At 38.9% G+C, this 22,281-nt stretch overlaps 1 protein-coding gene across 1 annotated transcript in view; it reads right to left on the bottom strand.

Annotated features, from left to right (window-relative positions):
- F5 (coagulation factor V) overlaps window positions 1-22,281 on the bottom strand; it is a 71,580-nt gene that overhangs the window by 43,062 nt on the left and 6,237 nt on the right. The window contains exons 3-7 of the mRNA XM_064370684.1: window positions 16,220-16,342; window positions 6,055-6,267; window positions 4,657-4,800; window positions 1,753-1,974; window positions 307-472 (exon numbers count right to left, since the gene is read on the bottom strand). Coding sequence (XP_064226754.1) covers window positions 307-472; window positions 1,753-1,974; window positions 4,657-4,800; window positions 6,055-6,267; window positions 16,220-16,342 — 868 coding nt within the window. The remainder of the gene's footprint in view (window positions 1-306; window positions 473-1,752; window positions 1,975-4,656; window positions 4,801-6,054; window positions 6,268-16,219; window positions 16,343-22,281) is intronic.

Raw genomic sequence — 22,281 nt, forward strand, 5'->3', positions numbered from 1 at the left:
AATAAGAGCAGTATCTGGTTTGTAGAATTGAAGTGAAGCTTTCAGAAAGGGTTTAATACAGTGCTTGGCAATGGCAAGCATTTAATAAGCGGTAGCGGCTGTTGTTATTTTTATTATGATTAGGCTGAATTTCTTTGGGGATTTGGGAGTAATTCAAGATTAATTTTTACAAGAAGACTTAACCAGAAACCAATACATGTGTCCTTTTGAGAGCTGTCGACTTATAACATTTCACCCCCAAGCATTTATGGCCCTATGGAATGTATCTTGAACCTTTGCCCAGAGGTATGAACCCCAACAACTCACTTGTCCATATTCGCTGGTATTACAGGTGCGTAGTCCCAAATGATTTCCTCTGCAGCAATGAAGTATTCCCACCTCTTAATGTGCCGCCTCTGCTCACGAGTTATTTTCTTAAGTCTTCTGGTTTTCTTCGGGCAGTTTTTAATGTCAATGTAAGCCTGCATCCCAGCTGAGTTAGGACAGCAAGACAATGAAATAACTTGAGAGAAGAAATTACGGTTGATGGAAATGCATATCCTTGAAATTAATTTATGGAAGATTTATATTAATATAGAAACAGTGAAAGTAATGCTAAGGCGACTTTTGAAGATTTTAGTTTGGAACTCATTCAGTGGCATCCAGGAAAGGCAAGAATTTAAAAAGGGAGGAAGAGAGGAGGGGTTAGGCAAAAATCTTGGAAAGATTCCCTTTATTTCTTCTTGAGCAGGCAAATTTATTATAATTTTCAATTTCTTAAGACCCTATGAATTATGTCTTGTTGAATTCTCATATTTCTGTCATCTGTCCCTTAATCTGTAAAATGAAGAAAGCACTAGTACTTAATGAAATTGTTGTTAAAAATTAAATATTAATAGCAATACGTAATGTACTTATCCTCAACAAAAAACAAAAGTTTCATTGTTTTAATATTATTGGGAACTCTATCTTTCACGGATATTGGGATGGTTTTATTACTTCAAATATAATTTTGGCTGTCCATGTGAAAAGAAATGGAAATGATCTCATGAAGTATCTCCTCCTTATATGTGTTGCTTGTGATGATTCCTATAGTGATATTATTTACTTAGATTTTAGTCTCCGTTTACATGAACCCTCCTCTCAACAGTTTTTCAGCAAAAATGTGTAGTAGAACAGTTATTTTGTTTACACAACTCACATAACCTGGGCTGATTTATTTTCCCATTTGAATTCGCCAGTGTCCTTTAGAGCTCACCCCTCAGCTGTTAGATATCAGGTATGATCCATTCAACACACACTCATTGAGTTCCTCTCCATGCTAGACTTTTTATTCATGCCACTGTAAAGGTTAATGGTTTCAAGCTAAACTTTTACACTTTCCATAACTTAGTGCTTCTGTAAATTTGCAGATGTTTGTTTTGTGCTAGCATCTAGGTCTTTTTCTCTGACTATATATGAAGTAATCCCAAGAAAGAATATCTCTATGTATGGATTTGTTTCCTTCCTCCTTTCTTTTATCAAGGAAGTTAGAGACCTTTTCAGCTTTTGCTTAATTTTTTTAAAAAAATCTTTGTCAATTCTTTTACTTTCTCCATCCCCGAAAAGCAAGTTATAAATCTAAGAGCAGAGCATCTAAGTTTGGTTGTTAGGAACCAAGGCATGTTTGTCTGGGGTGCAGGTGGCTTGAAAGGGCAAGGGAGAAAGAGGAGTTAGTGCCTGGGAAGAAAGGAATCTGTATTCAGAAGCAAGACTGTCAGGAGAGTTGCTTGCCTTGCAAATGTTTTGGGGTGAGAGAAGATATGATCCACTTTCCCTCTGGGCTCACAGTCATATTTGCGGTAGTGGATGTAGCACTGACGAGGGTGATGGCTGAGACCTTATGATGGTTCTGCTCCAGGACCTGGCCGTTGAAATGAATGGAGAACAATTCTGGCCCCGAGCTCATTCCAAGCAGATGCCAGCTGATGTGTTCATAGGCACAAACCGTTATATCTGAGAAACAGAGAGAGATACAGGCCAAAATAAGCATTCAGTCAAGTATTCTGTGATCAAACATTCACTCACCAAATGTATTGAGCACCTGCTGTGTGTCAGGCATTGTGTAAAGCTTTGAGGAAACAGACACTCCAGTGGTAGTTTCTGCCCTGCAAAAGCAGACATCCGAGTGACCAGCAAACAAGCAGTCACAACTCACTGTGATAAATGGCATTATACAGGTAAGAACAGAGCCTAGAGATGGTGGATGTAAACTCAGAAACACAGGGATTGCTAAAGGATTAGTCCAAGAAGGGAATCAAGAAGCTAACCAACTGTCCTGGTCTCAGGGGTTTCCCAAGATTTAGGACTTTCATTGTTAGAACTGGTAAAAAGTCCATGGCAAAATGGAATGTTTGGTCACCCCAATCTGATCTCGGCTAGAGAGAGTCAAGTCACTAGAACACCTAAAAGGGCTGAGATCAAGCGCTTAATCCTCTCAGCTCTCTAACTCGAGGTTGAAGTGCTGCCTAAGAGAAGAACATGTGAAGATGATGTGAGGATTTTCAATTGTTTTTTTACTCACTTTTTGATTGTTTTTTTTTGTTGTTGTTGTTTGTTTGTTTGTTTTGAGACAGAGTTTTGCTCTTGTTACCCAGGCTGGAGTGTAATGGCGCGATCTCGGCTCACCGCAACCTCCGCCTCCTGGGTTCAGGCAATTCTCCTGCCTCAGCCTCCTGAGTAGCTGGGATTACAGGCACGCGCCACCATGCCCAGCTAATTTTTTGTATTTTCAGTAGAGACGGGGTTTCACCTTGTTGACCAGGATGGTCTCGATCTCTTGACCTCGTGATCCACCCGCCTCGGCCTCCCAAAGTGCTGGGATTACAGGCGTGAGCCACCGCGCCCGGCCACTTTTTGATTGTTTTAATGACAAGTCAATGAAATCACTTTGCAGATTACACACTCTCCTTAAAATGCAATGCATAAGTCCTCGTTATGCCGGGCCACTGGGAGCTTTTCATGGAAGAAGTAATGATAACTGAATATAAAAGCTTAGTTTTGTTCCTTCTTTGATCCTACAGTCACTGGGAAAATGTTCATTTTCTCTATAGGGAGACTTCATCCTTGGCTTTTAGGTTTACATTTTACATTTCAGTTACATAATGACTAGATACCAGATACTGGGGCTAAGAATCAGTTCCTTATCCACACAAGGGCTGTCGTTTTTAGGAGATCATTGCAACAAAGTCAGGATTCCTTGTATCGCTGGTAAGAAATAGAAGCTAGCGTCTGAGATCAAAAAGCTAGAAGGTAGGAGGCTTTGACGGAAGCTTTTATCCACACCAAGGAAATGCTCATGTTGAGTTCAGCAATTAACATATCTGTATTAGCATTTATCATATGTATTCAATTTATTCTGCTTTGTAAGGCAGATGGTTTTACCAACGTTTGCTATTCTTAGTTTCCACTAATGGTCTTTCCCTACCCTGTCCCATTTACCCCCAGTTATTCTTTTGGGAACTATAAATTCCTGAACTCTAAGCTTAGATCAATTTATTTTTATTTTTGTGCATATGGTTTTGCCTTTTTTGGCATCCATATACTTACACAGATTGTTCATTCTGCCAGGAAATAGTTATTAGGATAAATGGGTAGTCTGCTTTTGTAAGTAAGCACAGCTAATTGTCAAGGGCCACAGAAGGTAGAGAAGTGAGTGAGGTCTGAACTCAGATTATTTAAGGTTGAGGCCAGTCAACTAAGCCCCAAATTTTACAAACTCCTGGTACTGGAATGCGGATCGATACTGAGAGTCATATGAGTATATTTTCCAAAAACCAAGTGGAAAATGTAGTCAAATAAAATAGAATACAATTTTAAAACACTACCCAGACCCCAACTCTTAACAAATACTGTGTTTTAGTCAGTGAAGCCATTTGCGGTTTTCAGATGGCATTAGAGAATAACCTGTAAGAAGTTTAGTGTTTTGAAATATGGCTTATTTAGTAAAGTGACATTTGCATTTTTTAGTGTTTTTCCCTCAGGCTAGTATAATATATGCTGGATCTTTAGTTGTAGGTCAGTTCTACCAGACAGAAATAGAAAAGATGTGGTCTAAGTGGGAGTAAGTTATTTTTTCTCTTAATGGTTGCTATGATTTTGCCTTCTCACAAGAGTCCAAATGCAAATGGAAAGAGAAAACATTCTAGATGCCATTGAGTATGACTCTTCTATCACCTTTTAAAAAGCTGGTTGTATTTTTGTATGTTGGGGATTACTTCTAATCTGTTCATCTTCACTGCAGTTGTCTTTATGCAATCTTTCTGTTGACCCTTCCTGCTAAGGGTTGTCCTTGAAGAAGGCATGGTCATCATATAGTAGGAACTGCAGAACTCAGAGAGAGAGGCTGAGCTGATACCCTGAAGGTCTTTTTGAAAGTACAGGCCAAGGTGAAACCTAATCAGATCACTGTATCTAACAAGGCTGCACATTTCTTATCTAGCTTCTAATTTGTCTCTTGTATTTCCTGTTTTTTAAGAAATAGATGAGAAAATATTACCTTCTTGATAAGGAGTTGCAAAATATTGAGTAAGATCAACTTCCCTAGTGCCTTGAAGAAAACAACAGGATCAAAAAAATTGGACCAAAGAATTACTAACGATTTTACTCTTGCTGAATGGTGCACACCCCTCACGTTACCTGGCATTGTCCCATTCGCATATCCATTGACGGTGTACATTAGGGATGATGACTGGCTCCAGCTCTTGCTTTCATCAAACACAGCAAACAGTAGCACAAGTTGCTTGTCAAACATCTTCTGTGTCCCATCTTCTGTTAGGGTCCCTATGAAAGGAAAGACATATTTTCAGTAGCACTGCAGATAGAAGACTCATTAGCTTTCCTGGATAGCCAAGAGTTTAGGGCAAGCAATCAACCATAATGATACCAACTTGAAGAAGTTCTTATTTTTAAAAATAGCATATTTATCAAGTGATAATGGTTCTAGGATTATTAAAAATCTTGTGCCACACTGTTTTCTTTGACACCTTGTTGCCTTGGGGAACAGGGCTTTACTTCATCTGGTTTGGAAAGAAAACACTTGGTGACTCTCAAGACTTTGAAAGTATCCATTTCCTCCAGCCTCAATAGACCAGAATATAGATACATTAGCTCAGTTGGTAAACACATCATGCCCCAAGTTTAATGCTGTCATCTTATTTGTATATGAAAGGGGACATTAGGGAACTGGTTGGAAGTATTAGCACTAATTTATTCTCACTATGAGAAAAACTTGCTGCTGATGATGGTAAAATGAAAGAAGAGCCTTCGTTAAGTTTTAAGTTTTTTTTGCAGTACCATCACGGTATCTTGTGTATACCAGAGAATGAAAAAAAAATGCATAATGAGTAAATACAATGGGAAGGTATGTAGGTATGGTCTGGGTGTATGTACAGGCAGATGGTGAGTCCATCACGTTATTTCCCACGCTATGGCTCACTGTGGTTGTTTGCTTGTTTTAATGAAAGATGGGCTGGATTCTCATGGGGTAAAGCGAAGATCCAAGCTTGCTTCTAGGAAGCCCAGCCAATAAAAGTTATTGTAAAGTCACTTAAGTGTGTTTGAAACCTACCACCCAATGTGTTCAGCTTGTTTATAAGAGAGGAAGCTGGCATTTCACATGTTTATAGACCAAATTACCAGCCCAAACCTCAGCTATGTCAGATACGTTAGCCAAAGTTCTTTCTAAGAGCTCTTTCAGGAGAGTATAGGCTGCTGTATACTTTCTAAAAGACTTCGGCCTTGAGGTAAATGTTACAGATCACACAAACATGACATCAGAACACACTCTCAAACAGGAATTTGCTTGGGAGAATCCTGAGGACTGAGATGAAGGAGGAATGAGAAGAGGCAGAGGTGGATCCACACCCTGAAATAGCAGGTGTTTTTTCTCCTGCCAGGCAATGATCTGTCTCCATGCCCTCTTCCTCTGCTTGATGTGCAAGAAGTTACCAAGATGTTCCCAAGCTTTGTCCCATGACAGAACTCCTGACCATTCCAACATTTCATTGTTGAATCTTTTGGTGGAGGTGTTCTTACCTTCTTTACAGATGAGCAGAGGTCCCACCAGCCCAGAGTTGAAATCCTCGATCAGATTTTCATGGGAGTAATAGATGTGTGTGAGGCACGGAGGGTCATCGTGGGTGGGCCCACTGTCCTCGCTGATACTCCATTCATAGGTGTATTCTTGGCCTGGAGCCACAGCATCATCCATCTTCTCCACAGGGAACGTGTGGTCAAGGTAAGAAGCACCTGGAGAAGTAGGCGCCATCAAGACATGTGGGCAGTTTCTGAAGACTGTGTTTTCACCACCCTCAAATCTGGGGATAGCTAAGATGAGCTCTCCGGAGATGCGTATGTCCTTCAATAGTGAACTTTTACTATTTGGGTAGATTCATGTATCCCCATTTCTACGCCCATGTAGTTATAAAGGCTTTGATACAATGGTGACCTTAAGAATAACAAAAGTTATTTGTAAATTAAGGTTTAGCAAGTTAATTTTCCAGGGTACCCAAACAATTATTATTTAAATATAATCAGAGAATTGAATCACCTTTGATCAGTAAATCATCTCAGAATATAAGAATGGGTTATATCTTCTTTGTGGTATTTAACAAGACATACTCAGCCCATTAACACGAAATGGGAGGATAGTCAGAGCTGTTGTTATATTGTTTTGTTTTGCTATTTCAGATCTTCTTTCCAACTTCTGTGATCCTCAGCTCTATTTCATCTCTTTATTTCATCTTAGCCATCTGATTATCTCAATTTTTCCCCAGTGCCACAGCATCTCACTCCCATATGCAGTCTGGTTGTCTGTATGAATACGAAATGTGTCCATCCTCTGAAACTTAGATGTCTTACTTCTGTTCTTTGTGCCCCCAAAGACCCACCATTAATGCCTTCAGGTATATTGGACTTTCCCTATTGGTAGGAGAGGGAGAGAATGAAGAAACTGGTCTTCCTTAATGAAGAGAGGGAACTGAGTTGCTCAATATTAAAAGTGTAGAGGGTTGGGTGGGGCTTTCAATAATAAAATGGAGCAAGTGAGGTCAGGAAGGGGAGAGGTGAGTGCCATAGATAGCCAAGTGGGGTGGGCAGTTTCCTCTGCCTGAGGAATTCCTCATTTAATTAGGCGAAAGATTCCCTATCATCAGCTGGTGCCAGAATTTCTCTTTGGGATGCAGTTATTTTTGTTTGGTACAATCAACTTGATAAATTATTTAAGAAAAGAAGGTGAGACCATCAGTGTAGATGTAGGCAGACAACAAGGATCTGGGGGAAGAAAAGCCTGAAATGTTTTACATGATGGGGTAAAAAGCCATTAAAAACTATTCTTACCGAAGCAACTTTACTTTGTGAGAAACTGAAATGCTTAGTCCCTCCCCTCTCCTTCCCTCCCCTTACTTTCTCTTCCCTTTCTTTTTTTCTGTTCCTAGTTTCTTTTCTTTTCCCCTTTCTTCCTTTCTTTCCCTCTTTCCTTCCCTCTTCCCCACCTTCCTCCCCCCTCTTTCTTCCTTTCATTATCTTTATTGAGGTATAATTTGCATACAATAACATTTACCAGTTTTAAGTATAATATTTGCTGAGCTTTGATTTTAAAAAAGTACACAGTCTTAGAGCTGTAGTCCCAATCAAGATAGAGAAGAGTTCCATCATTCCAAAACATTTCCTCGTGCCATTTGCAGCCAATGCCCTCCAGGCCCAGACAACCACTAATCTGCTTTCTTTTACTATAATTTGTCTTTTCTGTAATGTCTATCAATGACATCATTATTAAATACCCTTTTGTGTGTGATTAGTGTTAGCTGGTATGGTATATATTTTTCCATCCTTTATTTTTTACCTATCTTTGTCTCGTTTAAAGTAGATTTCTGAAATTCTGCATACAGTTTAGCATTGCTTTTAATTCAATCTTATTTGTTTCTTAATTGTCGTGTTCTTTCCATTTACTTTTAATGTAATTAATGATATGGTTAGATTTAAAACTGCCATCCTTATATTTATGTTCTCTGTCTATCTGGTCTTTATTCCTTTTCCCTTCCTTCTTGTTTTCTTTTGGATTGAGTGCATTTAATGATGTTTGGTCTCCATTGTTGGCTTGTTAGCTTTGCTTTATTAGTGGTGCCTTTCAGTGTACAATATATAGTACATTTTTAACTTGTCACAGACTTCCTTCAAGTAATGTTATACTATTTCACTTATAAGAAGCTTGGAATATTTCTTTTTCTTCCCTCGCATTCTACTTATAAATACATAATATACCCCACAATAGATTGTTACTACTTTTACTTTAACATTTAGATAACCAATTGTCATTTTAACAGATTAAAATGGGGAAAATTTTGTCTATATTTATTCATTTCTGGAACTTTTCATTCCTTCTTATGAATCTAAATGTCTCTCTGATATAATATTTCTTCTATCTAAAGGAATTCCTTTAACATTCTTTTCTGTTCTGCTAGTGAGAAATTATTTCATGTTTGTAGGTCTAAAACACTCTTTACTTTGCCTTCGTTTTAAAAAGATACGTTTGCTTGATGTAGAATAGTAGATAGATTCCCCTATCCCCCACCCTCCCAACACATTAAAGATGTCCCTAATTGTCTTCTGTCTTGGTTAGTTTCTAAGGATAAGTCTGCTATCATTTCTTGTTTCTGTTCCCCTGTATATGATGTGTCTTTTGATCTCTCACTGCTTCCAGTATTTTCTCTTTATCGCTGGTTTTCAGCAACTTGATTATGATGGGGATTGGTGTGGTTTTCTTCATGTGCCTTCTTGGTTTTTTCAAACCTCTTGAATCTGTTGGTTTGTAGTTTTCATTACATTTGGGAAGTTTCCAGTCATTATTTCTTCAAACGTTTTTTCTGTCCCTGCTACTTCTGGGATCCAGTTACACATACGTTAGATCACTTGATATGGTCCCGTAGTTCACTGATGCTCTGTTCGCTTTCTTCAGACTTTTTAATCTCTGTATTTCATTTTGCACAATTTCTATTGTGATGTATTAATATGTTCTACTATGTTCTTTCACAGTGTCTAATGTGCTGTTAATTTCATCCAGTGTTTGTTTTTATTAGTGGTGCCCTTCAGTTTACAATATATAATTTTTTATCCTGTATTTTTTACCTTTATTTTCTATTTATTTATTTTTTACTTTCCATGTCAGCGATTGTATTTATCTACTTCAGTTCTGTGTATGCATATTTATATTCTCTATCTCCTCATCATGCTCATGCTTTTCTCCACTTTCTGGGACATATTGGGAAGCTTTCTGATAGCTGTCATAATGTCTCTGCCTGCTGCTTCTGTCCTCTCTTTCACTTCTAAATCTGTTAGGTTTTTTCCTGGTGATGAGTCATCTCTTTCTGCTTCTTCTAATGCTTGTATTAACGTTGTGAAGTTACTTTGTCGTTTGTCGCATTCTTGTTAACTAGCATTGAGTTTTATTCACAGTTAGGTTACTTGAAATCAACTCGATTCTTTCAAATCTTATTTTTTATTCTGTTACCTCCTCAGCAGCCCGTAGTCCAGACTAATTTAATCCACCTACTGTTTCTAAATCCTTCTGAGAATTCTATCCAATGCTCATTTATTAGGGGATCTTACCACTTTTGATGGTAGGAACATAAACTATTGCTGGCCCTGTGTTAGATCCAGGGACTGTGCCACCTGTTCCTTTCAAGTGACATGTTCCTTACCCTCAGTCCTTTCCTCACATGTATGTGCAGATCAGTACTCAACTCGACAGATCCTCTCTGTGGATTCTCAAGAGCTCTTTCTCTGTGATTATACTGTCCTCTCTAGAATTCTGCCCTACAAATCACAAATTCTAGCCACTTGGGCTTCTCCGAAGTCCAAACTCTGTTTCCTCAACTCATAAAAAAAATCTGGGTTTGTGAACTTTGTGCTAGCGTAAAGTGGACTTCATTATGTCTTCCCCCAACCCACTCCGAAGGATGGCTTGACACTAATAACTAATAATTACTACAGGCCGTACTTTCACTTGAATAATAAAGTTGTCAGGAGCTGATAAATGATAAAAGCTTAACTCACTTCCTGTAAGTTATAACACAATTCTAGTCTATAAAAGAAAAAAAGTTTATGGAGGAAGCATCTCCACTGATAAACAGGAAGCATTATCTCTGAAAGATTACAAAAGAGCTTTGGTAGCAGAGCACAAACAGGACTGATAAGGAGAGTTGCCCTCTCAGGTCAGACCTTGTGTGTTAACAGGAATAGCACGGCTAGTTGGTGAGCGGCACTGTCTCTCTTGAATCAAGCATGACAGCCCTTCTTCAATGCTTCTTGCTACATGGCCTCATAAAGTTGAAAAATGATGTTTCTGGACACAAAGCTTCCACTGTTTCAACTGTTAAAACATCACAGGGGTTTCTATAATAGAAAATGACAGTCTTTCCACTGCCTTCACAAGCTCCCAAAAGGACAAAACATTATACTCTTTGCAGGGCAGGAGATAACTTTTAAAGTTCTTCTTTCCTTTCTTTTTCTGGGTAAATGTGTGCTCACCCTTCACACGCCAGCTCAAATATCATCTTACACCTTTCCTCATCTCTGATTATAATCTATGTTTGTTGGTTGGTTTTTTTTAACAGTACTCATCACGAATTGTAATTTAGTATTTGTGAGATTATATGGTTGATGATACTTTCTCCTGCTAGATAGTGTGCATGGAAACAATAACCATGATACAACATGGAGAGAGAAAGGTGGGAGAAAGGTCAGAGTTGAAATGTCTTGATTGTTGTATCATTTGCTAACTGTGTGAACTTGGGAAAGTTTCTTGAAGTCCCTTTTAGCCTCAGTTTTTTCACTCATAATTTAAGATAATACACTCCTTTTCTTCTAGAGATAACATTATCCTTTTTGATGGGTTATGAGGACTGGAAAATATCTGTGAAATTTCTGGCACCTAACAAATGCTGTGGTAGCCTTTGGGAGTACATGTTCAGATTTTGGTTTAATATTTTCTTTCCCAGCCATGTTGCAATTAATACAGCCTCTTTCCTTTATGTTCTACTTTGGATAAGATATATCTTAAGTGTTCTTGGGTTCTGGTACCACATGTGAGTAAGATAGAAATTAGTGGTTTTCTTAGTTCGGCTTACTGTAACAAGGTACCCTAGACTGGGTGGCTTATAAACAACGGATATTTCTTTCTAATAGTTCTGAAGGCTGGAAGTTTAAAATCAGGGTGCCAGCATGGTTGGGTTCTGGTGTGGGGTCTCTCCAGGTTATAGACTGCCATCTTCTCCTTGTATCCTCACGTGGTAGAAAGAGGGCAAGTGAGAGGGTCCCTTTCAAAAGGGCACCAATCTCATCATGAGAGCTGCATCCTCATTACCTAAAAATCTTCCAAAGGCCCCACCTCCTAATGCCATCACATTGGGGGTTAAATTTCAACATGTGAATTTTGGGAGGACACAGACATCCAGTCCATAGCAGTGATGTATCTATTCCAAAGGTGATAAAAATGGTAATAAGTAAGACGAGGTACCTGATCAAAATTATCAGCAAAATCAATAATTTTAAAACAAGAGGAAAATAACGTATAGTCCCTACTTTCCAATCAGTCTTTAGTCTCTCAGTTTAGTTCAGTAATGATTAATACCGTCATCATCATGACCATCATCATCCTGTAGCTTCCAGACTCGGTGCTAAATGCCAGAGTACAAATGTAGAGAAGACAGGGCCTGGGCCCTTGAGGGGCTCAGCCTAGTTTACTGTAGGGTACATGTTGGTGCCCTAATTTTGATAGGTTTGTCATCTGGATTTCTTCTAGGGCTATAATTAGAACACACTGTCAATCTGGAATGAGAACCAACCAATATAAGCATCTAAAAATTGCCTAAGATGCTACAACACTTGTGCTGGATATAGCAGGGTGACTGATTTTCTAACAATATTGAGCTTATTTGTAAATGATCAATGTTTCACATCTAAGTTTATTTTAACACAAAGTGGCCTTAAAAAGTTACTGTATATATTTGAGTACATGATATTTTGAGATAGATAATGAAAGATTACTCTAGTCACACAAATTAAAGTCTATCCAATTGACCAAACTAAATTACTCAGAATTTCACATTCATCTGTCAGTTAAATATAAGATGAATTTCAAATAATTAAATGCATGATGTCAATTAAGTTTAGTATACTACTAAAAATTGAATTATGAGCGTCTTGAAACAAATAGCGAACAATATAGACTTACACATAGGATGTATTCTCTAATTACACTGAGTGAGGACTGCTAATGAGATAATTGGGGTATAATTTTATCAATGCTTTTATTCTTTTCACTTCAAATTATTTTACCTTTAGTCTAGAATAAAATAGGTTTGTTATATCTTTGATTTTGCAACATACATTATTATAAAGTATGAAATACAAACAGCTATTGAGAGGAAGCATTTGTGAAACGCACTTTTGGTGAATGTATTTTGACTTTGTAATCAAAATTAAAAATTAAAGCTCTAAACTGCAAAGAAGAGAAATGGACGAGGACTACTATCGTGCTAGAGTACAAAAAGTCCTTGTTCAGCTTCTCGCTAGAATAAATTCTTTACACAAGGGTAGCTCTTCATTTGTATTTACTCCGTTCTGTTCATTTTCTGCTCAGTCAATAGTCAGCTTTCTATTGTATTTACTCTTGTCATAATGTACTAATTACTTGCCAAAGCCTTTCAGTATTTTTTTAAAATGTAAAATGGTGCATATAAGCGTTGGAAAAGTGAAGCTACATAAAGAGTCTTTTTGGTTACCCGTTAGGGTGCTCATTCAGTAACTCTTCCCTTGTTACTTATTTTTGTGAACAACTCTTTTCCTCTCCTAAGTTAATAAACTTAGTGAATGCCTCAATGCATTCGAAGATTCAAAACATTCTTCTAGAAGCTATAAAGTAGGCAATGGGCAAATCAATGCTGATGTTTTATAAAGAGCTGATTTCATTGCACAGGACTTACAAGTCTCTTTGGAAAAGGGATCTACGTTTTTGCGATTTATAAAATACAGAAACTATAGCCACTATAGTTTGTTTCAGGTGTTTAGAATATACTCAAGGAAGTGTCAACATAAGGTCAAAATATTCAGATGAAAGGTGAAAAAATGTAATCACTTACATTATGTCAAGCATTGGAATGTTTTGGAAAAATCTAGAAGAGTAAATTTTCTTACAGAGGATTTGGCAACACTTACAAATAACAGTGTCTGGCAGAAAACATGTTTTATTTGGACAGCTGGCTTACCAGCAGATGGCTACATGTTATAGAACTGATTTTGTAACATAATATTCATATGCAACTCATACATTTAAAATATGAGAATATAAATAAAACAATAATATTAAGTTTTCCATGAAACAAGCTTTTAAAAGGTACTTGAACAAAACAACTTTGAAAATGTTACTGAACAACAAACTTTGCTCAAAGATACAGCATTATGGTCAAACAATTTGATGCAGGCTAGTTACAGAGTTTCTGAAAATTTAACCTCAAATTGAAACCCTTTTAGTGATAGTTTTTAAGTGATTAGTTACAGATATTTTATTCCCTGATTTAAAAACAGTCTTATTAAATACATTTTTAAAGGAAATGTCCTTATAAGCATTTTTACAAATCCCCATTTGTCCATTCTGTCAAAAAGAGTCACCCAGATTTGTCTTATGTTCTGTTGTGGTTTCTCAAGTCTTTGGAATACTGTCTGAACCCCCTACCACCCATCTCCCAAATATCTACCTCTGAGATAGAGGAATCTGGATTCTCATGTAACTGGCTCAGCATGCAATTAGTTTATCCCCACTCCTGAAAAAATAGCTCAAACCATAGAGGGAGGCTATAGGTGAGGGTGAGTGTCAGTCATGGAGAAGGAGATGTTTTATTTTAACACAGAGGGAATAATAAAGTCAACTAAGGTTGTCTTTTATCATGAAAGATACTATCTGTTTACTAGATTCGCATCTCATTTCCAAGGTCAGATTTTACTTTTCCTACCTATATGTATTTATCTTTCTTAGAGTCATAGGACCAGAGGCAATATTATATACCAATAATTATGTCTCCAGTGGAAGTTGTGGGAGCAGTTTAAGCAAGCGTTCACAAATAATTGCTGGCTGTGGCGAATAGAGGGACGAATAAGCAGTAAAGGAAGAGGGATAATGTTGCAAGGTTCGTTCACTGTGCAAACAGCCCAAGTAGGGTGCAAAGTCTACAGTTCTTACCTCCTCCCTTGTTTGAAATGAAACCTGCATGTGACATTTTGATATTTTGAGGTTTCTCCCCCTTCTTCTTTACATTGCTGAACTCCTGATGCAGTCATCTGGAAGTCTCATAGGTAGGTGAAGTGGTTTTTCACTATGTCACTGTATGATTGATTTCAATCACTGTATGATTTTAAGAATGTAGGAGAAACTCCTGTGCACATTGCCTCACCCAGAGTCTTGCCAAATTCACTTTTGAAGAAATCTCAATGCCATAGTTAATGCTTCACTGTTTTTCCTCAAACCAAAGATTAAGTGCTAATGCAAATACTCCTAAGGAAGGCAGTCTGTTGACCTATTATCAGTCAATTATACCTCAGTGGGAATGAGTTCGACAACAGTTTACATAGAAAATAATAAATGTAAAAATCACTTTCTGATTTTTTTCTGAAACTAATAAGTTTTCAGATAAATACTAAATTATTTGAACACATTTTAATTGAAGAATTATCTTTACTATCACAGCTAATATTTATTGAGTACCTGTTATATAATAGGCATTATTCTAAGATTTGGGGACCACAAACCTGTATGACATAGATATGATTATTATTCCCATTTTACAGACGAGAAAGTTGAGGCACACAGAGGTTAAATAACTCCACAAAACTCACACAGCTAGTATCTGAGCCAGGATTTGCACTTATCAGTCTAGTTCTAAAACCTGCACTGTAAACCACTCTCCTACTCAATTCTTGTCTCAAAGGTATGATGGCTGAAACATGTGGGAGAAGGAAAACTCTGAAATTATTTTAAAATGTCATTATACCAACAACTATTACCATATGGATACAATGTTTTTATACCAGAGCCTGATGGAACTCTGCTATGCTTACAATGATCTGAACATCAGCAAAACGGGATAATCAGACCCATATTAACATCGCGTACTTACTACTCAGTGGCTGATAAAATAATTTGCATCACTATTGTCTTTATGATTATTGCCATCATTGTCATCATTCTTTATTGAGAGTGTTTCAGATCCCAGGAACCATGTTTAGCACTCTATGTAAGTGATCTCATTTAAATTTCAAGCAGTCTTATGGGTGGTTATAATCATTTCCATTTTATAGTTGAGAAAACTGAGTCTCAGAGATGCTAAGGTCATGGAATCAGGAATGATAAAGCTAGAATTTTAGCTTGTCTGCCTTTAAAACTTATTTTCTTAACCTCTTCACTATGTCCAAAATTCTAATACTATTAATACTTCTCGCCTCACCACCACCAAATACCACTCATTGAGTGTCATCTATGTGACAGGAAGCCTCTATCAGGCTAGTCCTATGTCACTATGTCAGTGCCTCATGGGCCAGATCCAACCAGCTGCCTGTTTTTGTAAATTAATTTGTGTTGTCAGAGGCAATTTTACTCTGGTGTGTGACTTGAGGGAAAGAATAAGGTAATAAAGTTAGTTAGCTCTGGCATCCATGACCAAAGCCGTAAAAAACATAATCAAGTTGTATTGTGACACAACCTTGCTCATTCATTTATGTATCGTCTGTGGCTGCTTTTGTACTAAAAGGCAGAATTGAGTACTGGCGACAGCGATCTGATGACCTGCAAAGCCAAAATAATTGACTATCTGGCTCCTTACAGAAAAATTTACTGACTCCCGCCTTAAACCATCTTGCAATGTACGTATTATTATTCCCATTTTAAGATGAACATATGAGAATTCAGAGAAATTAGGTACTGTGTCCTCCCAAACATTAAAGAATAAGAACCCAGTGAAAAGTGTAGGTCTAGAGGACTCCAAAACGTTTTCCTTTTCTTCGCTTGAAACTTACAACAACAATTTTTATAATTACCAGTTGGAAGAGATTTCCCTAACAACACATGGTTAACAATTGGGTTTTAAATGTTTGATGCTGGTATTAAAGACTTTAGACATTTTCCCTTAGAAAAATATTAAATTTCTCTTACCTTCTGATAATTTGCTGTACTTAATTCCTTGAGGGTGGATGCTTAAGGGCTTATCTGCCTTATTCTTAAAGTGAACTTTTATGATGTCTCCGACTTCAGCATATAAAGTAGGCCCAAGAAGTCCTGTGAAAACAAAGATTTAAACTATGTCTGTATTCAGGATCACCAAGGGCAGAGCTGCTAAGCAAGAAAAACAAACAGATGATACCAAGAGCGACTGCTACCATTCCTCCTGGTCTGGAGGCTGACCTGCTTATCGTCGATCTAGAAGGTTTCAGCAGCTCATTAACTCAACATTACATGTGCACAGATGAAAACAGAATGGTAGAAACACTGGACCCAAAAGAAGTCAAAAGAGTAGGAGAAATAGTTCTGACCATGTCTAGCCCACTTTGACCCACTGTCGTTCCTTAGAGATAACTGTCTTTGCTTACAAAAGATGTTCATTTCAATTACAGAGGGTGATGTGAGAGAGTAGTTACTTTAGAATTCTGTGACATGGGAGAGCTCAGAGACCTAGATAAATTGAGGAAGCAAATCACACAGCTCTCTAGCTCTGAGGCAGGAATAGGCTTGATATATCTAAGGAACAGTAAGAAAAATAGTATGGGAAGAAAGAAGAGAGGAGGTGAATGGAGGGTGTGCAGAACAAGGGGGGCTATGGTAGGTACTTGAACTTTCTTCTAAGTAAAATGGGACATTGCTGGTGCATTTCCTTTTTTTGTTGTTTTGTTTTGTTTCTGTTTTTTGTGTTTTTTTTGAGATGGAGTCTCTCTCTGTCTCCCAGGCTGGAGTCAGTGTTATGATCTCAGCTCATTGCAACCTCCGCCTCCCGGGTTCAAGCGATTCTCCTACCTCAGCCTCCAAGTAGCTGGAATTACAGGCACACACCACCACACCCAGCTAATTTTTGTATTTTTAGTAGAGATGGGTTTTCACCATGTTGGCCAGGCTGGTCTCGAACTCCTGACCTCAGGTGATCCTCCTACCTCAGCCTCCCAAGTGCTGGGATTATAGGCATGAGCCACTGCGCCTCTTCTAAGTGAAATGGGACATCACTGGAGCATTTCTAAGTAAAATCGGAAATCACTTTGTGCAGCAGAGACATAGTATGATGTGTATTAAAAGTTCATCCTAAAACAAAAAGTTCCTCCTAGCTGCTGTGTAGAGAATAGTCTGTATAGTGACAAGAATGGAAGCAGAGAGATTAGGCGGTGTAGGAAAGAGACCGCAGTGTACTGTGTCAGCACATGTAGCAGGACGTGATTAGCAGTGATTGGATTCTGGATGTTTTTGTAGGTAAAACAAACAAGACTTGCTGATGGATTGCATGTGGCTTGTGTGAGAGAGAAGCCAAGGATGACCTCAAGGTGTTTTATCAGAACGGCTGGGCAAATGATGTCATTAGTTACTCCAATGGAGAACACAGCCGGGACAGTAGGTTAGGGGTGTAGAAATCAAGAGTGCGGTTTTACTTTCTACATGCCAGGCGCTGCGTTGGAGTTTCTGGCTACATGGATCGAATACAGTCCCTGTCCTGAAGGAGCTCACAAGCTAGTTTGGAGAAGATGTATGATAGGGGCAACTGCTGAGCTATGAGCAAACTACTACGGAAGCCGAGAGGATGAAGCACAAATTCTGTCTGGGGAGTTGGGGAAAAAGTTGATAGCTGAGTCAGAATTTGAGGAATTATGTATATCAGCCCTCCGTGACCATAGTTCACGTTCGTGGTTGTACATCCGTGGAGTCGACCAATTTTGGATCAAAAATATTAAAAAAGCAACAATAAAAAATTACACAGCAGTACAAACAACACAAATAAAACTATAATGTAATAGCAATTTACATAGAATTTACATTGCGTTAGGTATTATAAGTAATTTAGAATTATTTAAAGTATATGAGAGGATATGCATAGGTTATTGTAAATACTATGACCTTTTATATAAGAGACTTGAGCATCTGCAACTTTTGGTATCTGTGAGTAGTCCTGGAACCACTCCCCGCAGATACCAAGGGGTGATTGTACTAGAACTCCCAAAGTGTAGTCCTTGGAATCTCTGCATCATAATCACCTAGGGTCTTACTAAGAGGCAGATTCCCAAATATCACCTCAGCCTCAATGAACCTGAGCTCAGGAGGTGAAACTTGGGAATCTGGACTTTCACATGTGCTCCTTGGTGATCTTGATGTCTTTTAAAGCTTGAGAATCTATCACCAAGAGCCTCATTCCAGACAGATGACAGAAATCAGCTGCTGTCATTTCTGAGCCATTCATAAGCATCACAGGATTGGCTTCTCTCCATTAGAAATCCTAGAAGCAGAAGAAGGAAGTCACAGCACTGGTGGAATTCAGCCAGCATTTGTTTGCAGCGGTGATGATAATTATAATAGAGCTTTCATGTTCTGTTTCCCTTAATACGTTCAAGCACTGTAAGTCCCTACATTAATCCTCACATGTTTTTGAGGTAGATATTAAGATCCTCATTTTATAGATGAAGAAACTAAGCCTCAGTGAGTTTAAATATCTTGCCTAATGTTACACAGCGTCATGGTTTAAGTTCAGTATGTCTGACTCTAGCTAGTGACTTAAGCCACCTCTTTATACTATACTTCCACCTTGCATTTATTCCTTTTTTCATTCCTTTATTTATTCAGTGACTATCGAGTGCCTATATTATCCTAGGCTTCAGAATTGCAATGGTGCATAAGAGAGTAAAATAGATACACCCACTCCCTGCCTTCAGAGAGCCTATAAAAGTAGAACATTTTATAGTTCTATAACTTTATAAGTTTTTATAGTAGGAAAGACAGATTTTTAAACAAATGATTACACAAACATTCGATTTAAACCTGTGGTAAATATTATGAAAGAAAAGGATGGAATACTCTGAAGAGTATTTGACAGGAGAAATCTAGTCCAATCTTGGAGGCGAGTTGGGAAATTCTTTCCTGAGAAATTAATGCTTTAACTGCTGAAGTCCAAAGGCAGAGAGGCAAAGGGATGGGCAAAGACATTCTAGAAAGTGGGGGTAGCATGTGCAAAGGCCCTGAGGTGCCAGAAAATGTGGCCTATTCAGAGAAGTGACAGATAGCCAGCCAGGAGGCAGAGCTTAGTATGTGAAAGGAAGGAGCAGAAGATGGAGCTGACGGCATCCTCAGAGGCCCATCATGCAGGCCTTTGTAAGCTTCTTAGACTTTTCCCTTTAGCCTAAGAGTATCTGTAAGCCATTAAAGAGTTTTAATCAAGGTGTAACATGTACCAGATTTTGGTTTTAAAATCTCTGGCTGCATTTGTGGAGGATGATCTGGGAGGAAACCAAGTGGAGAACATTCGAGAGAACAGATAGAAGGCTCCAGGAGGGCTGGGCGCGGTGGCTCACGCCTGTAATCCCAGCACCTTGGGAGGCTGAGGCGGGTGGATCAAGAGGTCAAGAGATCGAGACCATCCTGGTCAACATGGTGAAACCCCGTCTCTACTAAAAATACAAAAAATTAGCTGGGCATGGTGGCGCGTGCCTGTAATCCCAGCTACTCGGGAGGCTGAGGCAGGAGAATTGCCTGAACCCAGGAGGGGGAGGTTGCGATGAGCTGAGATCGCGCCATTGCACTCCAGCCTGGGTAACAAGAGCGAAACTCCGTCTCAAAAAAAAAAAAAAAAAAAAAGAAGGCTCCAGGAGAGAGATGGTGGTAACTGAGATAAGATGAGATGATGAGGAAAGAATATATTAGCAATCTATTTAGGAGATTAAATAGCTGGAACTTGAGGATGGATTGGATGTTGGGTGGATAATGAGACACATCATTTGCCATGGATGACTGATGAGGTTATGGTTTGGGGAGCTGGGTGGAGGAGGGTGCTATTCTGGGAGAGGGAGGACACCATGGGAGGGCTTTGTTTGGTGGATGTAGTGGGCAGAACGATGTGCTCCTGCTGAGATGTCCACATTCTAATCTCTGGGACCTGGGAATATGCTACTCTATATGGCAAAAGGACTGTGTATCTATAATTAAGAATCTTGAGATGAGATTTTCCTCACTGTCCAGGTGGATTCCGTGTAATCACAAAGGTCCTCATCAGGGGGATGCAGGAGAATCTGAGTTAGGAAGAGCCTGGAAGATGCAACTCAGCTGGTTTTGAAGATGGAGGAAGGGGCCATGAGCCCATGAGTGTAGGCAGCTTCCAGTAACTGAAAAAGACAAGGAAACAATTCTCCCCCAGGGCATCCCAAAGGAATGCAGCTCTGCCAATACCTTGATTTTAGCCCAATGAAACCCGTTTTGGACTTCTGATCTGCAGAAATATAATCCTAAGAGAGTAAATTTGTGTTTTAGCCACTAAGTTTGTAGTAGCTGGTTAGAGCAGCAATGGTAAACTCTGATCCCTGGGACAGAGGTCCTACCTCTCCCTATCCTTATCTTGCCACCCACGGTTGTCCTATCTCTTTCCTTGAACTACTAGGCCTGGAGTTTATGCTGACCTTGTGCCTGAAGTTTCTTGTTTGTTTTTATGTTAGCTCTACACAGGACTGTGGAGGTCACAAAGTTCAGTCCTTATTTTAAAGACAGTTAACAAAGCCTGGGAAGTAGGAATGGGGGGCAAAGATGACTTGCCCAAGGTCAGCCAGTGATCTGGTAGCATTCCTGGGATCAGAACTGAGATCTCTGGACTCCTGAGCCAAAGCTCTCCCTGTTTTTTCATGGCACAGTTTCATGCCCCCATCTTTATAGAATAGTCCAGATGTCTACACCTCTTTTGACTCCTGACATGTCTGACTTCACTGTCTGACCCTACTCTTCTGGCTGCTGATGGAAGTTTCCATGGACTATTGGAAACTCTGTCTTGGCTCCTGATGGAAATTTCCGTGGACTATTCCCACCTACCCCAGCTGCCAAGGAGCCCAGCAGGGTGCTGACTATGCTGCCAATTGTGTGCCACGTTTAGTTGCCATGGTTCTCTTGCTTGGTTGATTTGTTTGTTGGTATCACATGGCTGCAAATACCAGATGTCCAGAGTAAGTCTCCTAAGTTATTTAACCCAATAAGACCTCTTGCTTTAGTGGACAGTTTGGAGTATTTATTCAACCTCCCCTCCTGCCTCTTCAGAATTAAGGCAAAACAAAAGGATGTTTTCATAAATGCATACTAAATACTTTCAAGCATGTAGGAAAACACATGGCTAAATGGTTTTCAAGCTGCTCTTTAGCTCCTCCATCAGCCAGATGGCCTAAGATCCTTCCCACCCTCTCCTCAGTGCCTGAAGCTGGACTGGGGAAAGGAGTGGCCTACTTCAGAGCTTGGGGACGCCCGCACAGCGTGTGCCCAATTTAGTGCAGTTGTGGAGCTGGGAGGGACTGCAGGAGGTCGGTTAATCCAAGCCCCTGCTCTTAGGTGAACAACACATTACATTAACACAAGGCAGTTACTACTGCGGCTATTTCAAAACTCCTTCAGGGACAAACATGTTATAATTTGTCCCTGAAAAATGTGGAGACTCAAAACTAACTAATTTAATTAATTAATTAATTAATTAATTAGAGATGAGGACTTACTTTGTCACCCAGGCTGGAGTGCAGTGGTGTGATCATAACTCATAACATCCTCAAACTCCTGGGCTCAAGTGATCCTCTTGTTTTAAGTGATCCTCTTGCCTAGCTGGGACTATAGGCATGCACCATCACGTGCAACTGATTTTTGTGTTTTTAGTAGAGACAAGGTTTCACTACGTTTGCTAGGCTGTCTGGAACTCCTGATCTCAAGTGATCCATCCTCCTTAGCCTCCCAAATATCCATATAAGGTGGCTCTTAGCATGAGCCACCACGCCTGGTCTCAATACACAATTATTTAAAAGTAAAATAATATTTAAATGCAGAGTTGTTTTAAATTAAATAAATAGATAAATGAACACATGTGAAGAATATATAAATGAGTAGAGAAATATAGATAGATAGATATCCATAATACAATGATATATATGATCTGAGGCATGATTGCTAATAGCAGCAACAATAACAATGTAGCTAACTTCTACTGAGTGTTTATTATGTGTCAGCATTATTAT

This window comes from Aotus nancymaae, unplaced genomic scaffold (assembly GCF_030222135.1).
Source record: "Aotus nancymaae isolate 86718 unplaced genomic scaffold, 86718_ANA_hifiasm-v0.15.2.pri h1tg000108l, whole genome shotgun sequence".
Taxonomy (NCBI): domain Eukaryota; kingdom Metazoa; phylum Chordata; class Mammalia; order Primates; family Aotidae; genus Aotus; species Aotus nancymaae.